Genomic DNA, 22383 nt, shown 5'->3' on the forward strand with positions numbered 1-22383 from the left:
AACAACAACAACACTCGTGATTTTCCTTTGTTTGCCTTCCTGCAGTTCTGCCAGCTGTTAGCCCCCTGCCTTCACACTTTCTGGCCTGACCCCCCATTCCTGTGTGTCCCTGTCTCTGTCTTTTCCTTCAGTCGACAACAGCCCAGTCCCTGGCGAGGGACGTCACGCTGGGTGAAGCAGAGGGTCAGTGGAGGTGAGCGGGATCTCATGCTGTTGTGCACAGGGCTGCCGTGAGCTGGGGGCATCAGGACCCCTGACCCCTGACTCCCCCTACTCTGCTCCGTTTGTCTTTTCACCCCTCATGGCACAAGCAAACCACCCAGAATCTCCAGAGTTGATTCCCACTCAGGTGGCCCCTCCCAGTGGGTCAGGGGAACCGTGCCCCAGGGGTCCAGTGGCCGAGGCTCCAGAGTGGCCGCCAGGTCTTTATTCTGAGGCACCTCTGACTGAAAGTGACCCTCCAGCGTGTTGGGGAGCAGCTGGTCTGTGTCCAGTGTTCGCACCCCGGGACCCCGAGCTCTGAGCTCTCTGCCACTATATTGTCTCTTTGTTCAAGGATGTTTTTCCTGCTGCACCCCTGGGGTTGGGAGCAAGGCCTGGCACACCACAGGCCACCCCCTCCCCCAAAGCACCTGCTGTCTGGAGTCATTCCAGCAGGGAGACCCCTCCCATCATAGGCTGTCCCCCACCCGCCATGGATGAGAGAAGGTGTTTGCTGTCTCTAGGGCCGCAGGATCCCCCACCCCACGTGCCCCCGTATCCGCGGTACCTGGGGGCTGGGAATGTGTGCTAGAAGCAGGGCTGTTTGGAAGCGATGTCTGTCCCCGCGTGGTGGCACTGGGGATGGCGGCAGTGGTGATGACCGGCTGGCTGGTGGCCCTGCTGGAAGACTGCAGAGTGGTCCTTCTGGTCGTGACTCCAGGGGCTGTGCGGCTGGCAGTGGTTCTCGGGGGCTGGCTAGGGGTGGTGGGCGTCCTCTCAGTTGCGGGGGGCACCGTGGGGAGGGGACCGGAGGACATAGTGTCCAGGATCCAGCCCTTCAGCTGGGTGATGCGGGCATACACACCCGGCTTCCTGGCCTGGGCACAGCCGATGCCCCAGCTGACGATGCCCGCCAAGTAGAACACACCAGGGGTTTCCTCACAGGCCAGAGGACCCCCGGAGTCGCCCTGAAGGGAGAGGGGAGGGTTGTCTGGCCATCCTGAGCTTTGGAGGTCAAAAGAAAATGCAGAAAACTCTGAAGAAGTTGTCTTTTGTTGTTAGGTGCCGTCGAGTTGCCACTGACCCTCATGACCCCTTGAGGAATAGAGGGGATCCCTGCCTGGTCCTGCACTGTCCACACAAGGCCCCCAACATTCTCATGTCCCCCATCCTCATGCATCCCCTTATCATCCTCATGGACCTCCTCCACTCTCAGGGTCCTCTTCAGCATCTTCACAACACCCCACTGTCTTCATAGACCCCCCACCATCCTGGCAGCTCCCCCCACAGTCCTCACACCCCACCATGTGCTCACAGACGCCCCCCAACTGTCCTCACAGCCTCCTTCAACTTCACGGACACCTCCACTGTCCTCACAGTCCCCGACTGTCCTCACAGGGCCCATCATCCTCATCCCCTCGCATCATGGCCCCCTTCACTTTCCTTCATGGCCTCCCTCACCTTCCTCATGGCATTCCCGTTCTTACAGCCCATCATCCTCCCCATCATCACCCCATCACCATCCTCACCCCATCATCATCCTCACCATCATCACCATCCTCACCCCATCATCATCCTCACCCCATCATCCTCCCCCATCCTCCTCCCATCATCATCCTCCTCCCATCATCCTCCCCCATCCTCCTCACCCTCCACCATCCTCACGGCCCCCACTATGTCACTGTAGCCAGTGTGTCAATCTGTCTTGTTCAGGGTCTTCTTGCTCCTACCCCCCCTTCTCAGCACAGTGTTCTTCCCCAGGGACTGACCCCCGACCCACGCTGAAGGACAGGCCAGGTCTCACCGCCATTGCAGCTGCACTGTTTCCAAAACAAACAAGAACTAAAAACCCACCAATAATATTCCCATAGTCATGGATTAACCAGGGAGCGCTGCTGGCTTCGCGCTAAGTCATACACTGCCAACCCAAAGGCTGTTGGTTCAAATCCACCAGCTGCTCCGTGGGAGAAAGCTGGGCAGTCTCCTCCTGGCAGTTACCTGCCTCTGAAACCCTGCTGGAGGGTCAGCTAAGAGTCAGTTTGAATTCAACGATACACATCAACAATAGCAGACTTATCTGCTGGCTACCGCTCACAGAGGGAGGAAGAGGAAGACCCACGAGACGGATTGACACGGTAACTGTAAGGAAGGCTTGGATGGCACGGGAGAGGGGGGTCTCAGACGTCTCTTTCAGAGGTCACTGTGGGTCCCTGTCCACCTGGTGACACCTAGCAACATCGCCACCAGGGGGCAGTGGCAAGCAGCGGTGGGTTCACCCATCACTTCTCTCCTGGGCCCAGCACCCTCTGTCCTGGAGGCTCGGGGTTCCCAGGAAGCTAAACAGGGTTCAGCAGAGCTGCCAGGCCAGGAGGAGACACTGGGCTGTCCACCTGCAAGCCCTGTGGCCCCACAGGGCACTTGTCCCGGGTCTCGGGCGGTGGGGAGCCGGCCCTGGCACCCACCTGGCAGGAGTCCACCTTGCCTTCCAGGAAGCCCGCGCAGATCATACGGTCCGTGAGCGAGAAGTTGTAGAGGACGCTGCAGGCCTTCTGGTCCATGATGCCCACTGAAGCCCTCTGCAGGGTGTCTGGCTTGGTGGCTGCGAGCAAGGGGAGAGCTGGGGTGTGGCTTACACGCTGGGGACCACGGCCACTCAGCCCAGCGCTGCTGATGACCTGGGAGGGGCTGATGCCTGCCCTGCGAGTGGAGAGGAGGGCTGCAGGAATTGGGGTGCAGTCACAGGGAGACATAGGAGGTGACAAACTCTCAGGCAGCCTGAGGCCCAGCCCTTCTGGGCTCTGGGGGCTCCCAGCTCCTTGTCAGTCCTGAGTCCCGGTACCCTGAAGTGTCAGAGCAGAGCAGCACCCCATGGGGGGGGTCCAGAGGCTGACCACTTCTGGAAGCAGATTGCCAGGCCCTTCTTCTGAGGCACCCCAGATGGACTTGAACCTTGAGTTTTATGATGAGCAGCCAGCACCCCCATCCGAGGGCCTGCACCCCGAGGACAAGCAGGAATGCCAGCTCTCGGGGTGACCGGGCGAGGGCAGCACACGCCCTTGCTGTGCTCTGACTGTGCCGCGTGAGGTAAGGCCCTGCCCTCTGAGCCGACAATGTCAGGCACGTCCTGGCCGTCCACGCCCAGGCGGGCAGCCGAGTCCCCAGCTCAGAAAGGGCACCAGCCCAGATGCAGGCGCACGTGCCCTGCTGTGTAACCCCAAGAGGCTGATTTCAGCCCCTTGGCACCCGCCTGCTCCCCAGACCCAGAGGAGCCCCACCTGCCACCTGCTCCCCTCAGCCCTGCCATTAAATGGCCCCAAGAGTCCTCCCCAAACTACTGAGGTGCACCCGACCCAGGCCGGGGTCCTTCCAGCCACTTGCTCTGCATCTGAGAGCCGGACCGTGCATAAGGAGGACAGAAGGACGGGGGCCTTGGAGCGGTGGTGTTGGGGCAGAGGGCCGAATGGACAGCCAAACAGACAGATTACTCCTCGGAGAAGGTGCCGCAGAACGCTCCTCTGAGCGAAGATGCCAAGGCTTCCCCTCCCTCTTTGGGCCTGTTGTCAGAAGGGTTACTTCTTGGAGAGGGACGTTATGCTCGGAGAGGTGGTGGGTGGGCAGAGGAGAGGACCCCGTGAGCTGGACTGACAGTGATTGTGGCAGGGCCTCGAGTGTGTCAGAGCGGACGACACAGGACAGGGCGGGGCCCAGTCTGCTCACAGGGTCACTAGGAGTCCTGCTCGACTCAGTGGCACATTCCATGGACAACAGGCCTGCTGGGAACCCTGGCGCAGCTAGGCTGCTGTTTGCTCAGCGGTTCGAATCCTCCCAGCTGATCAGCGGAAGGAAGACCTGGAGCCCCACTGAGAGGACACCGACCTCGGCAACTCTGCGGCTCTGCTCCGCTCTCAACCAGGGCTGCTGTGAGCAGTGGGTGAAGAGCTGAGCTGTGAACCGACAAGTGAGCGCTTTGATCCCACCCCAGGAGAAAGGCAGTCTGCTTCCAGAAAGTCACAGCCCTGGAGAGTTCAGGGGGAGCAAGCTGGCCTGTAGGGCCATGGGGTGTCAGGCCCGGGTCATGGGGCATCAGAATTGGTGCCAGGGCCACGGGGCATCAGGGCCAGCACCAGGGCCATGGGCTTGGCTCTGGGTTGGGGCCAATGTATAGCACCTCACAACAGGCGCTGCTGCCCTCAGACCCACAGACCTCTAACCCGAGATGACAGAGCACCCCCTCCTGCCTCCAGGGTCCCCTTGCTTCCTCTCTTGGCCGCTGGAGCAACCCTGGCCTGGGAGGCCCCACAGACAGCTGTCACTGGTCATAGCTGTCACCGATGGGAGGCCCCACAGACAGCTGTCACTGGTCATAGCTGTCACCGATGGGAGGCCTCACAGACAGCTGTCACTGGTCATAGCTGTCACCGATGGGAGGCCCCACAGACAGCTATCACCGACTCATGGCTGTCACCGATGGGAGGCCCCACAGACAGCTGTCACCGATACGTGGCTGGTGCCTGTGGGCCTCTTTTGTCCTCTCATTGCAGCCACCACAGACAATACAGACGTGCACGGCTGTGGCTGCCTGTCTATAAAGCTTTATTTATAAACCAGCTGAGGGCCATGGTTTGCAACCCCAGTGGTGGGGATGGAGGGTGGGAGGCAGGCAGGGGGGAGTGGTGGTGTAGGGCCCACCGGGACGTGTTCCTCCTCCTGTGGCCCTGGAGGGAGCTCCCCACCCCACTTCCCACCCCCCGCCCCCCAAGATCTGGGAGCAGACCTCACCATTTCCCTCCTGCGTGTTGCCCCATCCGGAGATCATGCACTTGCGCCCCACGGGGAACTTGTGGATGGCCAGGGGCAGGCAGACGGGCTGGACGAACTTGTTGAAGCGCAGGGGCCTGGCCAGCTCAAGGACGGCCACGTCGAAGTCCAGGGTCCCGGCGTGGTACAGTGGGTGCAGCACCGCCCGCCTGAGGCCCACCTTGACCGGGCTCCCGCCCACACCCACGAGGGATGCCGTGCCCAGGTGGGCCCGCACCTGCTCCACCTTTGTGCTGGAAAGAGAAGGCTTCAGCTTCCCCACTTCCACCTGCGACCATCCCACCCCACAGACCCTGGGCTCCAGGAATGGGGGCACTCAGAGCATCTAACCCAGTGACGGGTCGGGGGGAGCGGGGGACAGCTCACAGAGCATCTAACCCGGTGACCTCATAGACTGGGGAGTGCAGGGAGCAGCTCATAAGAAGCACTCTAACCCAGTGACTGCGGCAGGTCAGGGACCCCCTCTGCCTCATTTCTTCCCCCGCGGGGGGAGCTGAACCTACAATATCTAACACCCTAACCCCAAACCCAAACTCGTGGCATCAACCGGGCTCTGGCTGAGGCTGCGAACCCCCCGCGGGAGCAGACAGCCTGGTTTTGCCCTCAGAACAGTGGGTGGATTTGAGCTGGGACTCTGTCAGCTAGCACTTTACACAGTGTACCACCAGGACTCTCCTTGGTCCCCTGGTGGTCAAGCCAGAGTCTCTCTGTGGCACAGATGGTGACTGCACCTGGCTACTCTCCAGAAGGTCAGATGTTCAAGTCCACTCAGGGTGCCTTGGAATAAAGCCCTGATGATCAGCCTCTAAAAGCTCGGCCAGTGAGAAGCCCCAGACAGGCCCCTGGCTGCACAAGGGGTCACTTTGCTGGGTGGGAGTCGGCCAGTGAGAAGTGCTGGGCAGGGCCCTCACAACTCACGGGTCACTTTCCTGGGTGGGAGTCACCCAGTGAGAAGCCTGAGTGGGGCCCTCCGCTCATGGGGTCACCTTGCTGGGAGTTGAGGCCTCAGCCTGTAGGTCGGGGCTGCTTACAAGGCAAAGAGGCTCTTCTTTGTTCATACTGTTGTCAGTGGCAGCTTGACCCCCAGCTTGCAGGAACCCCACACTCACAGAACACAGTGCCTGTTCCTACAACCCCACGGTCACTGCCTGTCTCCCCTGGATGACTGTGTTTGGCTCTGAGCCTCCCCGGGACAGTACTGCTGCTCTGACCCAGCGGCCTGCGCTGCGGGAGCCGTTTTTCCATCACGGGGTGTGTTAGTCCACACACAAGGGGGTATCTTGCTGATAACCTGAATTATAGCCTTTTAATTTCCCCAATAAACCCCATAAATGTGAGTGTGGTCCTCTGTGGTGTGTGGTGAGTGCGATGGGTTTCAGACCCTGTTAGCAGGTCTAGGATGTGGGGACCTGTGTGACCTCATGGGAACTTGCTTTGTGTTGTAAGTGCTGTTATCAGGGCAGTTCCCCTTGTAGCGTTAACAGAGGGTAGACTTGACGGGCCTCATGCTGCCCTTGCTCTTTTGACAGCTGTTCACTGGACCTTTGGGATCATCAGGATTTTCATGGGCTAGACTTCAGAAGTTGGTTGCCAGGCCTTTCTTCCTGGGCTTTCTCATACAAAAGTTCTTTTTAAACCTGTTCAGCTTCCCAGCAACATGGCTGCACGTGAGAAGCACTGAGTGGGGTTCAAACCTGGGTTTCTAGCACAAAGGGACATTCCATCCTCTGCCACCACTGCCCCTGATTGCTTCTCCTTAGTGGGACTCTGGGAAACTAGACCATGAGCCCAGAAGGGGACAGAAGAGTGTGCCTGCTGGCCTCAATCCTGAGCTCAGCGGTTTGATTCCCCTGACCTCCAGCGGGGATGTGGGGTGTCCAGTGTCCAGGGTGGGGGTCTTACTGGTTGAAGCAGTGCGCTGCGGACAGCAGCCAGCGGTCACCCACCACGGTGGCTCCACAGAAGTGCCGGGAACCTTCCTTGAGGCTGGCCTGCCAGGGCACCTCCCCGGAGGCAGCTGCGAACCCGCCCACGATCCGGGTAGGCTTCTCCAGGGCGGGCCTGGCCCCACACTCTGCTGGGGGAGGGCAGAGAAGCTGCTCGAACTGAGGGTCCTGGAGCTGCCAAGCGCGGGGCACCCCGTGAATCAGGGAAGCCCTGGTGGTGCAGTGGCTGAGCTGTAGGTTGGTGAATGAAAGGTTGGTGGTTCGATGGCAAGCCGAGCCCACTCAGTGGCTGCAGGAGAGACTCCCACCTTCTCCCGTAAAGACTCAGACAGGTGGTGTCAGGGGGTTCTGACCCCCAGCAGCCCTGTGTGACAGCCAGATGCCCCACACTGTGTCCCGGGGGTCCCATGAAGCCACTGACTGGGTTCAAACTGCCAACCTTTTGATTCATAGCCAAGCATTTAACCACTACAGCCAGCCACAGCCACGGGGCAACTTGGCTCTGGCCCAGGGTCCCTGTTGGTCAGAATCAGCTGGACTGTGCCCAACAGCAGCCTGGTCAGGCCAAGGCCACCTGGGCCCGGCACCCTGAGGGCTGAGGGCAGGCCTGGAACTCGCGTGGTGCTGCCCATGTTGGGTCATGGTGGCGCATGGGGACCACCAGCAAGAGGGGCGGGGTTACCAGGGGAGAAAAGCAGAGGTCACTGAAACAAGCAGCCAGCAGCCCCTCTCTGACACCACCAGCCCTTCACAGGCTGTGAACGGGATCGAATGGTGTCAGATGGTGCAGCGGTTAAAGAACTGCTAAGCAGAAGGTATGTGGTTCAAACCCACCACCTCTGCCAGAGAAAGACAGGGCAGACTGCTCCTGTGAGGTACGCAGTCTCGGAAACACCCAAGGGGGAATCCTCCACCCTACAGGGTCACCATGAGTTGTAATGGACTTGACCCAGGAAAAGATGCTCAGTGTAAGCAGATTGCCAGGACTTTCTCTGATTCCCTTTTGGTTGGGACCCAAGCACTTAACCCCTGAACCATCATGACCCTCAAAGTATATTCTATTGGGGGGGGGAAGCCATCCATCCCCATTCATCCACTCCTGTGCTTATGACAGACATCACTAATCAACTGCCAATCTCCTTCCCACAAAGAGCCTCAGACAGGCAGCACCAATTGATCTGACCTGGTCAGGTGGTGACACCTATGTCTTCCCATCTCCCCAGAAAATACCTTGTGGCTTGGAGGCTGTGGCTGAGTCCAACGGTGTCATGCTGGGGGTCAGCATGCTCTGGGTAGGGGTGTTGACTGTGGGACTCTTGGTGGGCCCAGCACTGCTGGGGGTGGCCTGGGCAGGAGCCACAGTGGGGGCTGGTGGTGTGCTGGCTGCAGCGATGGCCTCCAGGATCCAGTCCCGGAGCTTGGTTACACGGGCATAGACACCTGGCCGCCGGGCTTCTGCACAACCAATCCCCCAGCTCACGATGCCCGCCAGGAAGAACCTTCCGGAAGGCTCCTCACAGACCAGGGGGCCCCCTGAGTCGCCCTAGGAGACAAAGGCACATGTTCATCAGGGTGGGGTTCCCAGGGGACTGAAGGGCTTGGGCTTGAGTAAGGATGGGGGGGCCCTGAGATCACGGCCCAGAGTTACTCCTCAAACCTTGAATCCAGACTGCCCTGGTGTCACCTTTGAAAGATAATAGTCTAGAAGTGCAGCAATAAATGAATGGAAATCCAAAATCTCTGTAAATGCTCATTAAAATTATTTAAAAAAAATAAAGCTTAAGAAGAAAAAAAATGAGTTAGACATGATAGCTTAAAAAAAAAAAGAAAGATAATAGTCTAGCTCAAAAGGTAAAGGATTTAGTTCTTTGTAAAAAATGATACATGTACAGCCGACCTGAGAGAGATGTCCAAGTGGATGTGTCCTCCAGAGGGACCAGTCCCTGCAGAGGGTCAGCATGTTCAGTGAGGCAGCCTCAGAGCCTCAGTGAAGAGGACGGACACTGGTTGTAGCTGTGGGTGTCCGCACAGTGGACGCAGTGAGGATAGGGCGGGACGGGGGCCCTCGCTCCTGTTGTACACGGAGGCACTACAAGTGGACACCATTAAGGAGGCTTCTAACCGCACACCTGTGTATATACAAGCTGTGTCGACACTCTGGGAAGTGTGCCATGGCGTGATCAAAATGTCTGAGCTATTGTGAGACTGAGCAAAACGGAGCACAGGATGCAAAGCGAGCCCAGCCAGCCACTGGCCAGAGGGCACCATGGATGGCACTGTCTCCATTTGTGAAAAGTGCCAGGTCTGTGAAGTGTGTCAAAGCAAAGTGCCGTGCCTCAAGGTGCATGTGTAAGACCACAGCCGTGAAAGCCCCTCCAGACTCCCAAGAGGTCAGGGGTGGGGGTCATGAGGGCAAAGCAAGCAACACAGGAGCAACCAGAATGCTGATGTCACATGAACAGTGTGACCACCTCGTGAACAGTGTAACCAGCCTCATGAATGGTGTGACCAGCCTCGTGAATGGTGTGACCAGCCTCGTGAACGGTGTGACCAGCCTCGTGAACAGTGTGATCTCCTCGTGAATGGTGTGACCGCCTCGTGAATGGTGTGACCGCCTCGTGAACAGTGTGACCACCTTGTGAACAGTGTGACTGCCTCATAAACAGTGTAACCAGCCTTGTGAATGGTGTGACCAGCCTCATGAATGGTGTAACCAGCCTCATAAACGGTGTAACCAGCCTTTTGAACAGCATGACCACCCAGTGAACAGTGTGACCACCTCATGAACAGTGTAACCAGCCTCATGAACAGTGTGACCGCCTCGTGAACAGTGTAACCAGCCTCGTGAATGGTGTGACCAGCCTCGTGAACGGTGTGATCGCCTCGTGAATGGTGTGACCAGCCTCCTGAACAATGTAGCCAGCCTGATAAACAATGTAACCAACCTCATAGATGATGTAACCCTCTCGTGAGCCAAGCCACGTAACCAACCTCATGCATAATGTGAACCACTTCGTGGAGAATGCCACCAACCTAGTGAACAATGTCACCAACCTTGCTAATCAAGGTGTCAAGAAGGGGGGAGGAGACCAGTTTTGTCTGGTACCTTTGTACCAACAGCACTAATTACAACAATTATAAAAGTGATCATTAGATCATAGGATTTAAAAAAAAATTTATTATTTTTGTTGGTGTGTGTGTACGATCAAATCAGATCTGACTGGTACAGGAGGAGATTGTTCCTCCTTCTCTAACAGAGAATCTGGTGGATTTGAACTGCTCACCTCTGGGATTTCAGCACAACTTTTTGCCACTAGGCCCCCAGAGCTCACCCTAGATCATGGGATCTTTAAACTCAGTGCTAACACTGCCAGTCTGAAATCCTGTCCTGATCCTGATCCCTACTCTAACCACCCCTGTCCCCACGTGGTTGTTAGGTGCCATTGAGCCAATTCTAACCTGTGACAACAGCACGTGTCAGAGTAGACCTTCTCTATGGGATTTTCCAGGATGTGGCCTTTTGGAAGTGGTTTGCAGGCCTTTCTCCCAGGTCCCTGTGAAGAGGTTTGAACCACTAACCTTTCAGTTAGTAGCTGAGTGCTTAATCATCTGCAGCAATGGGGACTCTCCTGTCCTCACAAAGGCGTCCTTTTTGGGTGAGGGAAGTCAGGTGGACTTGCATGTGGTGTAGTGGGTTTAGTTCTGAACAGATATGCAAGAGATTGGCTGTTCAAAACCACCAGCCACTCTGTCGGAGAAACATAAAGTCATCGGCTGCTGTTAAGATGTGTAACCTTTGCACCCCCATGTTTATTGTGGCTTTGTTCATAGTAGCAAAGAGTTGGAAACAACCTAAGTGCCCATCAACAAACGAATGGATAGAGAAGCTGTGGTATATTTACACAGTGGAATACTACACTGCATTGAAAAACAAGGAACTCATGAAATATTATTCAAAATGGGTGACCCTGGAGGACATTATGCTGAGTGAAATATCTGTCACAAAAGGACAAATACTGCATAGTGCCACTGTTGTAAAATGGACTGACACTGGGGTTGGGGGAAGAGGTGGGATAAATTATGTATATGGCATTGAAACAGATGAGGGAGAGAACTGTTTAAAGGGATATGTGATTAGGTATTTTTGTTATGACAGGAGTCCAGAACGAAGGCTGCATAGTGGAGTGGACTTGGGGGGAGGGATTGTATAACAATGAAAGAATTTCATTTATTTATTTATTTATTTAACTTTTCAAAGAGAAGAGCGAATTGGAGGGGGGAGGCACGGAGAAAAGTGCAACAATGAATGAATGGAAATCCAAAGTCTCTGTAAATTTTCATTAAAATTAATAATAAAAAAACAAAACAAAGATATGCACCCTTGAAAACCCAACGCTGGGCTTCCAGGCATCAGAACTGACTCAACAGTGGTAAGTTAAGGTGGGCACTCAGATTCATCCCAACCATCAAGATAATAGACTTCTAAAGAGCACGGATATCAATTTAAAGACTAAGGTGTGCCTGACCCAAGCTGTAGTATTTTCAGTTGCTTACTCTGCATCTGAAAGTTGGGCAATGACTAAGGAAGACTAAAGAAGAATCAATGCCTTTGGACTGTGGTGTTGAAGAAGAGGATGATTATCCTGCGGTCAGGGTCAGCCGAAAGAACAAACAAGTCTGTCTTGGAGGAAATGCAGCTAGTGGGCACCTTCGAGGCAAAGCTGGTGAAAGTCCATCTCACTGACTTAGCACAGGTAGCCAGGGAGGGCCACACTGGGAACAGACAGCATGCTGGGAAAGATAGAGGGTCCGCCAAGTACACTACCCTCAGAGAGGCAGTCTGACATCGCGACTGCCACAGTGCATGTGAGCAGGGTGGAGATGGCGACAGCTCAGGACAGGGCAGAGGTCACAGGGTCACTACGAGTCACACTCGACACCTACTGGACAGCCGGCAGGAATGCACGATTATTTTAAAAATTAAGACAAATGGACTGCAGCCTTCAATATGGATTGAGGCTCAATGTCAAGAAGACAAAGATTCTCACCACTGGACCAATTGGCAACATCAGGATGGATGGTGAAGAGATTGAGATTGTACACAGCTTTAGTTTGCTTGACTCCATAGTCAACAGTCTTGGCACCAGCAGCCAGGAAATTAAAAGGCGCATTGCCATGGGAAAGTCTGCTGTTAGGGACCTCTCCAAAGTACTGAAGAGCAATGGTGTCTCTGGAGACTAAGGTGCGTCTGATACAGGCCATGGTCTTTGCTATCACTTTCTATGCATCACAGAGCTGGACAATGACTAAGGAGGATAGAAGGAGAATTGATGCCTTTGAGCTGTGGTGCTGGAGAAGAGTATTGACTGTACCATGGACTGCCAAGAAAACAAACAGATTCAGCCTAGAGAGGGTTAAACCAGGCTACTCCTTGGAGGAAAGGATTCTGTGGCTTCGTCTGATATATTTTGGACATGTTGTAAGGAGGGACCGGTCCTTGGAGAGGGACGTCATGCTTGGGAGGGTGGAGGGACAGCGCAGGAGGGGAAGACCCTCTATGAGGTGGATTGATTCAGTGACGGGGGTAATTGGGCTGGGTGTGTCAGAGGCAGTGACAGAGCAGAGTTTAGGGCTATTGTACACTATGGTCGCTATGAGTCGCCAGCAACTCGACGGCACATAACAACAAGAGAATTGCAAGCTTTTGTTTGTGAAATCATTCTCCCACCGCATCCCACCCATGGGCGTGTGGTACTGTGGTGTCTTGGGTGATATTGTGCCCTGGAGATGTCTCACACCTGTGGGGTCCCCGATGGTGTGCAGGCTTCAGCAGAGCTTCCGGACAGACTAGGAAGGAAGGGCTGGCAATCAACTCATGATAATTAGCCAGTGAAAGTCCTACAGAGCCTGTGCCCTGTGGAGCTGAACGCTGAGCCCCTGGGCGGGAAAACTCTTGAAATACACAGTGGCTGCGTCCAGCGACCGGAGCTGACCTGTGGTGGGGACGATGGCCTGAGACTGGACAGTGCTTCGTTCTGTTGTGCGTCGGTCACTGATGACCACCCCATCCTCACAGCGTCATCATGATAGAGGAGCAGCTAAGCTGCCCCCTGGCCCAGGCTGGCCCCGCACTGCCCTGATTCCTGTAGGGTTCGTCCCAAACAGGGACCATGAGCCCATCTGTGCATTCTTCTCGGGGGACGGAGGCCAGAATGTCCACTTGAGGACAACAACGAAGCAGAGGTGGGAGGTTGTTACTAAACCCTCTCCTGGTCTAGAACATTCTAGGCCATCTCCCCTCCTCCAGCCTCCATTCTAGAACATTCTGAAGCCAAACCGCAGCCACACGTTGGCTCTTGGGGTCCCCAAGCCCTGGACGCTGGGCTCACCTGGCAGGAGTCCACCTTGCCGTCCAGGTAACCCGCGCACATCATCCTGTCCGTGAGGGAGGGCCCGTAGAGGCTGGTGCACAGCGCCTGGTCCAGCAGCTCCACGCTGGCCTTCTGCAGCACCTCCGGTTTGACCACTGCCCGGGGTGGGGGAGAGCAGGTGGTGAGGCTCTGGGGGCCCAGGCAGCTCCCAAAGCTGGGAGCCGGAGGGCCTCACCCCTGAACCTCGGTTTACCCAACTGCAAACAGGAACACTGAGTTCAGAGAGTAGCAAAGGGTAAAAAAGAAAAATGCAACCACAAGAACAGGTGTGAATACCAGGGAGGCTCGCCTCAGCACAGACCTGCCCTGGGAGCAGATCCACCCTGGGAGTGGAAACTTTGTTGCTGTTCTTCTCCTTGGCCAAATGTGCTGGACCTCAGTGTCTTTGTACAAGCTGTTCTCTCCTCCTGGAATGCTTATCCCTGCAGTGTGCATGTGTGGCTGCCTCCTTCATCTCCGTCCTTAACCAGGCCTCTCTGATCCATATTTAACAACTTCAGTCTCCATCTCCCTTCTCGCCTTATTTTACTCCATATCATCTCCTCTCTCTAACAATATTTTACAGCATTTTGTTTTTGCTTTTAAAAATTTTATTATATTTCAAACCAGCACGTTGGTTCATTTCAGCTCCTTCACTGCCCAACCTGGGGGCAGGGATGGCTTCAGCTTCTTGGCCGTCTCTTTGTCTGTGAGGACCAGGGTATAAAGGTACCTGCTGCATCAAACCTTAAATTTAAACTTTACATCATCCTTATTTTTCGTGATCATGGCAGACTTGGCGTCCTTTCACCTTTGGCCGTGAGCAGAAAGTCTTTAATTTCTTCAATTTTGCCAGGCATGGTGGCGAGCCTGGGGGGCTGCGGGCACATGCTGGTACGGCTGGCAGCCAAAAGCAAGGACAGGAGAGCTTTATTGCACTTTCGATGAAGGATTGCAAAACAATTTAGGTTTGCATCCAACAATTTCCACACACGTTGTGCAGTGACATGGGCTCCTTGCCTCACAAGCGGTGGACCTGCTCATTGCTTCCATTCTGGTGGTTCTGTTTTTGCGACTCTAGTTGCCCTGCTTCCTTCCGTGCTTGTTGACCGTTTGATCTCAGAGGCGATTGTTACCGGAGCACAGTCCTTCCCAGTGACACATGTTCTTTTGGAGTGAGTTGGTCACTGTTCTTCATGGTGACTTAAAGGGTTCGCTGGGCTCCAGATTTGACAAGGCTGATGGGCAGTGTTCTGGAATCCTCTGTGTCACCCAGACCTTTCTCTCTCTCATCACCATTGGGAGCCTCCACTAGGCGTCTGAGGGTGTACATCGCACGGGAGGAGACGGCTCACCTTCCTCAGTGACTGGAAATCCAGAGAGCTATGGCTCTGGACTAGGGGTGCACGCCCTCTGGATGGGGCCACCAGAACTCCCCAGACCAGCAGGTCCAGACTATTTCTTCTCTAAGGAACTTGAGGTGGCATCCCCATTCCTCTCACCTCCTCTCGGCCCATCTGCAGTGGCTCTGGTTAGAATGTCATCCACTGGCACGGCCAGCAGCGGGCACACACGCTTCTTCTATCCCTCTCTTTCTTAAATTATTTTTATTTCATTATTTTTGTGTGAGTGTACCATCAAATCAGATCTGACTGGTACAGGAGGAGATTGTCCCTCCTTCCCCGGCAGAGCATCTGGTGGATTCGGACCGTGTGCCTCTAGGATTGTAGTTGCAGCTCCTTACCACTAGGCCACTAGAGCTCCCCTGTCTTATTTTTAAAACCTTTTATTTGAGTGAAATTTTACAGAACATATTGGTTCTCCGTTCAACTATTTGTTGGCGTTTTACTGTAGGATGTTAATCATGGTGGTGTAACTGCACTCTCCCGCTTCCTCCCTGTGCTTCTCACTTCCATTCGTCTCCGCAGCCCTTTCCTGCCTCCTGAGCTTTCTCTGCAGATGCTGCTTTTCTGAGTGGTCGTGGACGTGTGGCTGACAGGAGCGGATGCCTCCCTGGTATTGATCACCTGGGGCCTTTCTGCTGTTTGGCTGTGAATTGAACCACAAGGGGGAGTTTCTCCTGACAGCTGCCCCGGCCACTTCACAGCCAGCCACTGACTCGATGTGGCCGCTCACTGGTGAGTTCAGAGGAAAGAAAAGAGGGAACTCACTCCGCTGGGCACGGGCCACGTCTCCTGTCCTAAGCAGCTATGTGGAGCAGGGAGCTTTGGCACAGGACAAGGTAGGGTAGAACATTCTAGAGCCACAAGCCACGTGTGGGTTTGAAAGTGCCAATTGAAAAGGAAGTAGAACCTGTGCTGTGTTTCTCAGGCCCTGGCCTCGTTTCACACGCTCGGCTCTCCCTGGGGTGGTGGCAGTGGGCCAGGTCTAGGACATCCCTGTCTTTGCAGGAAGTGTCTCTGGCCCTCGCTGGCCTGGATGCTGAGGTCCGCAGGGACAAGGCTCTCTGTTTCGTCTACTGCCCAGTCCACTGGAGGAGCTGGAATGTTTGTTGGTTGAGCTTTATAATAATAATAGCAATAATAATAATAATATCAATCAGTGTAATCTCTTTCCGTGACTGTGTCTGAAGCAGTCCCCTCCTGCTCAGATCTCCGTGGAGCCTGCGCGGCACAGACCTCCCATGTCTGGCTGCCCACTGAATCCACCGGCTGCTCGTGGGGAGAGAGATGGCCAGTGTCCCCGTGGAGCTCTGCAGCCTTGGGCAGCCTGACCGCAGGGGGTGGGGCAGGCCACACCAGAGGTCAGTGGGAGTGAGCATGAATACAAAGGTGCCCCTAGGTGGCGCTAACGGCTGAGCGCGGGGCTGAAAACCCAAGGGCCAGCAGCTGGACCTCACCAGGAGGGAACTCAGAGGACGTGTTCCAGGTGTTGAAACCCTCCCAGAATGCAGCTGTGCATGTATGTTTGGGGGCACCATAAGTGGGGACCCCTTGACAGCAGAGGGCTCAGTTTTGGGGTTCTGGAGCATACCTTTCTTTGTAAGAAGGTGTCAGAGTCTTCTAGGATGGTTCTACTGTCCCCAGGGAAGAGGGTCAGAGTTATGGTGCCCTGCACCTGGGGGCTCCCCAGGGCCCACACAGGGACCCCAGCCCTGTGCAGCATAACAGGCAGAGCCGACAAGGACATGTCACCACTGTCTCGCCTGAAGCTTGTGGCTGTCCAGTGGCCTTCACCCCCCAGAGACCCCAGAGCTGTGCTGCTGAGGGCTGTCAAGGCTGTGGCCTGGCGGTAGGTGGTCTGTGTGAGAACGTTCAGCTTTCTGTTCTGTTCACACACCCCGGGCCGTCTCAGAGCTCAGATTGAAGCCCAAGCCTCGCCCACCGCTGTCTTGCATTGACTCTGACACACAGCGGCTCTGGGGACAGGCCTGGAGGTTTCCACGTGTGATCTCTGCAAGCTGACGGCTCACATTGCTCCCCCAGACACGGCTCCCGCCCCCCCCCCCCCCCCCCCCCCCCCCCCCGAATGGCCGTTGGGGGCAGACTCACCACTGGGCGACCAGTGAGCAGCCGGTGGGCACACGCTTACGGCAGGGCACCGTAACCCACAGAGTGTTTGCTTATTTTGAGATTGTGTCCGCCTACTGGCTGCCTGTCTGCAGTCTAACAGTTTCATATAAAAGGTAATGACTAACAATCACGGCTTATCAGTAGATCAGAGCCAGCAGCTATTTCCAACCACAGAGGAGAAGCTGGGAGGCAGGGAGTTTAAGGGGCTCGTTGAACGAGAGTAACAAGGAAGCTGACACAGGGTGGACGTCGCCACAAGCGATCCATGCTCCGGAGAGGCGACAGGGCTCCGCCACACGTGTGTCCACCCCCAGTTAATTACAAAAGAGAACGCGGCTCCCCTCGTTCACCGGCTTCGCTGCTTGGCATTCGGCAGGTGCTACATTTTCTTCAAATTGAAGGCTTGAGACAAGCCCGCCTCGTTTTGCCAACAGCTTGTGCTCATTGTGAAGCGGAGCGCGTGTGCTCGTGATTGTGCAAATGTTCGGGCAAGTGTGTGCACAGTGAGTGGCCCACAGTGCACGGCAAGCAACCAGGGAGCAGAGGGTCCACACAACTCCTAGTCTAATGCGCCTTCTGGGTGATTCTGCTTCTCCCCCAACGTGGCCTGGACGGTAACCCGCACTCTCCACCCTGGCTGGGCTTCGGGCCCTGTTCACCACGATGGTCAGCGCCTGCCCTTCCCCCCCACACCTCCGGGGTCCCTACAGGCGTGGGCAGACAGGCGTGCTTACGGAAGTCCTCCTTGAGGTAGCCCCAGCCCGAGATGAGGCACTTCCTGCCGGGTGGGAAGACGTGCGAGGCCGCGGGGAGGCAGGCGGGCTGGATGTGGCGGCCGAAGGGCAGCGGGCTGGCCAGCCTCAGCACGGCCACGTCGAAGTCGGCAGTGTCCGCGTTGTACAGCGGGTGCTTGAGGATGCGGGAGACGCGGATCCGCACGGTGCTGGCTTCCCGGCCGCTCAGGAAGGTGGTGCCTGCGTAGGCCACCCACTCGGCTGGGTCCTGGAACCTGCGGGAGGACACAGCTCTGAGGGCCAGGGCCCGTGGGGCACAGCGCGGGCACCCAGCTGGGCACATTTGTCCTGGCAGGCGAGTCAGAGAGTGGCCAGAACAGAGCCTCCCGCAGGATTCCTGGGGCTGAGGCCTGTGTAAGAGCAGACCCCCCCCTGTCTCTTTCCTGGGGATTCCAGCCACTGAACTTGAGGCTAGAGGCCTGGCTCTTAACACACTGCACCACCAGGTCTCCATGGGAGGCTCCAAACCAGCAAACCCAAGCTCACTGCCCGAGAGCTGGTTCTGACTCACAGCACTGGTGTCAGGACAGGGCCCCATACCTGCAGATCCACCTTGGAGGCCGAGGGGCTGAAGAGCACAGGGCTCCCCACACCCAAAGACCTTGGAGGACAAGGGGCTGAAGACCATAGGCCCCACCAAACCTGCAGGTCCACCTTGGAGGACGAGGGGCTGAAGACCACAGGGCCCCCCACACCTACAGACCTCGGAGGATGAGGGGCTGAAGGGACAGAGGTGCACCCCCAGGGTGGGGCATACGCAGCTCTAAAGTCCATCAAGAATTCAGGAAATACTGTCCAACATGACGGGATGAGGCCAAGGGATACTGCTGAGTGACTCAAGTCAGTCACAAATAGGCAATTACAGCACAAGACCACTAATATTAGAAACTGTTCACATACAGGAAAACCCAATCATGGGGGGTTAACAGGATTGAGAAGGGAGGGTGAGGAAAAAAAATAAAACTTTTTGCAAAATACGTAAAAAAGAACTATTTTTAAAAAGAGAGAACAAGAGTTCATCTCCAGTGTCTTTTGTTTATTGTTGAGCTATCAAATGAGGGATGAATATTCAGCGGAAACTGCCTTCCTTCCTCATCTTTCCCCCAAAGAGCAGCTGGTGACTTTGAACTGTTAACCTTTCAGTTAGCAGGCAAGCACCTAGCAGTATGCAGTCAGCACTCCTACTGTTAAAGCCCGGCCCCCCTCCAGCCAGCTGGGCCTCTGCGGTGCCACCCCGGGTTTCCGAGGCTGTAACTGTGTATGGGGGAGACGTCTCATCTGTCCTCGGCGTGACTGGTTTATTTGAACACATAACACACACTACCCCACCAGCATACCTTCAGGAGGATTTATGGGGACAGAAGAATATTGAGAGGAATAATATTGTAAGACAATAGAGTAGGAAATCCACACGAAGCAGAAATATCCATGACGAATGAAATATTTCAGAATAAGGAAGATTCTGGCAGGGCTTGGATTAGGGTGAGGGGCCCGGGGGGAAAAGTTTAGGTGGTGGAGAAAAATTCAGTCAGCAAGGTGACCGATATCGTGACGCAGCAAAGTATGTAAAAGGATTGACTTCATGCAATTAAAAAACCCCCAAAAAACAAGAACAGCAAAACCCAAAAATCTCCACAAGAAACCGACACCAGATCTTAAAAGGAGACCCAGACCCCACAGGGCTGAGAGGGACGAGGAGTTAGAAGCTGGAACTGTGGCCACAGGCAGACCGGTGACGTGATGTTGAGAGAAGAGAGGACACGGGGGACCTCGTGAGCACCACACCCGCATCCTGGACCAGGCCAGGCTCCCATGGGCCGCATCCTGGGGTCACCCCTAAACAAGGCTGGGAGCCTGTGGGCTGCATCCTGGGGTCACCCCCTAAACAAGGCCAGGCCCCCGCGGGCCACATCCTGGGCTCACCCCCTAAACAAGGCCAGGCCCCCGCAAGCCACATCATGGGGTCTGGAGGAAAAATATGGCAGTTGTCGCCCACCACCCCCAAGCTCGATCACTTCCTGAGAAACTTGGTAACATCTAAGCTGGTCACATCAAAGACCAGACCAGACAATGGATCCTGATAAGGGGCTGAGCCTGATCAAAATAGCTAAAACCTAACTTAATTAACACACCAAATTCTGAGAAATACCATCTTAGTCCTCCCCAGGACCCCTATAAGAAGGACACCCCCAGACTACCTGCGCCATTTCGATCCTGTCCACGTGCTGTGCGACCGGGTCACCTGGCCTCCCTCTCAGACCGTGCAATAAAGGCCTGTTCGTTTCTTGGGACCAGTTTCTTTCTTTCTTTCTCTCCCTCGCCCTCCCACTCTTTTTTTTCTAACATCGTCTTTCCCTAAACAAGGCCAGGCCCCACAGGCACATCATGGGGTCACCCGCTAAACAAGGCCAGGCTCCCACAGGCCGCATCCTGGGGTCACCCCCTAAACAAGGCCAGGGCCCCACAGATCACACTATGTCCTAGGCCAGGCCACATCATGGGCTTACACCCTACACAAGGCCAGGCCCCCACAGATGCAGGAGTGAGGGAGTGAGACCCTCATTCGGGGACAAAATGTCAAAATGTCAGAGAGAACAAGGTAACAGCTGTCCAAAGAAATGACCCCGCAGCGCGACGAGAGGAAGGACTGACAGGAGTGTGAGGGTGTCCACGGTGAGGGGCTGAGACAACCCTGTGTGTGTGTTGGAGTGATTTTCCTGGGCTGCTGTTTACAGCTGATTGCCAGGCCTTTCTTCCTTGTCTTAGTTGAGAAGCTCAGCTGAAATGTGTGCAGGATACAGCAGCACACAAACCCGCGTGGGCAGGCGGGAAGTCCTGCCATGAGGTGCACTGGCCAGGAGTCCAACCTGGGTCTTCCTGCCCCCCTGAGCCCCCCACCTCGGGATTCGTCCTCTCCGAGGCTCAGCTGGAGCCTCCACCAGGGGCCTGTCACATCAGCTGAGGGACCAGCCCTGGGGGTCAGCGACGCAAGCAGGCTTACTCGTTGAAGCAGTGGGCAGCAGACACCAGCCAGCGCGCGCTCAGCACCGTGGCCCCGCAGAAATGCTCCTGGTTCTCCCGGAGGCTGACCTGCCACGGGAACTCGCCCGGGGATGCCTCCATGCCGCCCACAATGCGCCCAGCAGTCCTCCAGGCCGGCTGCAGGCCACAGTCTGCAAGAGAGGAGGTCACGGCCAGGACCCTAAGAACCAGATGGACCTATGGCCTAAGCAGCACATCTCATCTGTCCCCAGGCTCCTTCTCCCTGCCCAGCCCTTCACGTCTTCCAGCTGCCCTTCTGCCCACTGAGCCCTAGGCCACCTCAGAGCCAGTCCAGAGGAGATGACACCTCTGCCCCAGGCTGGTCTCCGCAGACACTTCCTGGCTGATGATATGCCCAAGGCTGACCTTTGCTGTTCAGGCTTGTAGCTGCCTGCAGACCCTCCTCCCCTTCCCCGTGCGGACCCTTCTCCGGCTGCAGCAAGGTGAGGGGTCAGCTCACAGGCCGCAGGGGCCACAGACCGAACTAGCACTTGACGACCCCACAGGTAAGGTGTGTTTGTGGGCCTGGGCCTGGGTCACCCCAGGACGCCTATGTCAGCCGTGGGACCCAGGGTATGGCTCTGAGAAGGGAAAGTGGCCCGGAGTCCAGGCCAGACTGACCACAGTGGGCCTCGTCGGAGCCGTCGCTACAGTCTACTTTGTTGTCGCACTCCGGGTTCACCTTGCTCACACACTGGCCGTTCTTGCAGGAAAAGGCGTTCCCGGGACAGCGCCCTGTGGACAGAGGAGAACCCCGTCCCACCCCATTCTTTCTCCAGCCTTGGGGAGGCACCCCGACCCCGGGACCCCAGCTGGGACAGCCCCTCCCGTCTGTGGAGCCTGGAACAAGTTGGAAGGGCTGTTCTTAGAGTCAGTCTAACAGAGTTGTTGGTCAGTGCCCTCAGGTCATCTATGACTCACAGCAGCCCTGTGACCAGCAGGTCTGAACCTGGCCTGTCCTGTGCCATCCACACCCTCTCTGAACGCTCCAGCCCTCTGTGACAGTCACTGTGTAACCAGCTTGTCGAGGGTCTTCCTCTGTTCTTTCACCCCCCACCTTTCCCAGCAGGATGTCTTTATTCCCGGGACTGGCCCCTCCTGACAGAGTATGTGGGGCAAAGTGTCACCATCTTTGTCTCTAAGGAGCACCCCGGCTGCACTTCCCCCAAGACAGACTTACTTGTTATTTTGGCAGTCCATGGGGTTTCCCCGTTTTCTTCTCCAACAACACAATTCAAAGACACTGATTGTTCTTCTGTCTTCTTTACTCATTGCCCAACTCAGATGCATCGGAACCAATTAAAAAGAACAAGGCTTGGATCAAGTGCACCTTAGTCTTTAAGATGGCATCCTTGCTCTTTCACATTTTAAAGAGATCCTTGGCAACGTATTTACCCAATGCACCACATCTTTTGATTTCTTGACCACTGCTACCATGGGGCGAAGAAGCAGGGGAATTTCAGCTCATACAGGAGTATGCAGTGAGCATTGTGGGAAGTACAAATATTAGCAATAACTCAGTCTCAGAGGACCAGCACACTCTTCCCTTCCTCCCCTCGCCCTCAGTCTCTCTTCTTCTGAAGTGACAGTCTTCTACCACTCTTTTGAAAGAGCCCTGGTGGCTTAGCGGTAAGGAGCT

General features: G+C 55.7%; 1 protein-coding gene and 1 pseudogene across 1 annotated transcript in view; both read right to left on the reverse strand.

The window, feature by feature from the left end:
- TMPRSS9 (transmembrane protease, serine 9) overlaps window positions 1-22383 on the reverse strand; it is a 51265-nt gene that overhangs the window by 6220 nt on the left and 22662 nt on the right. The window contains exons 5-13 of the mRNA XM_006897919.1: window positions 21366-21479; window positions 20704-20875; window positions 17643-17917; window positions 13355-13491; window positions 8196-8508; window positions 6922-7093; window positions 4981-5252; window positions 2664-2800; window positions 770-1169 (exon numbers count right to left, since the gene is read on the reverse strand). Coding sequence (XP_006897981.1) covers window positions 770-1169; window positions 2664-2800; window positions 4981-5252; window positions 6922-7093; window positions 8196-8508; window positions 13355-13491; window positions 17643-17917; window positions 20704-20875; window positions 21366-21479 — 1992 coding nt within the window. The remainder of the gene's footprint in view (window positions 1-769; window positions 1170-2663; window positions 2801-4980; window positions 5253-6921; window positions 7094-8195; window positions 8509-13354; window positions 13492-17642; window positions 17918-20703; window positions 20876-21365; window positions 21480-22383) is intronic.
- Window positions 14015-14235, reverse strand: LOC102843344 (annotated as a pseudogene).

Source organism: Elephantulus edwardii, unplaced genomic scaffold (assembly GCF_000299155.1).
Source record: "Elephantulus edwardii isolate Elephantulus edwardi_28Jun2011 unplaced genomic scaffold, EleEdw1.0 scaffold00217, whole genome shotgun sequence".
Lineage (NCBI taxonomy): Eukaryota > Metazoa > Chordata > Mammalia > Macroscelidea > Macroscelididae > Elephantulus > Elephantulus edwardii.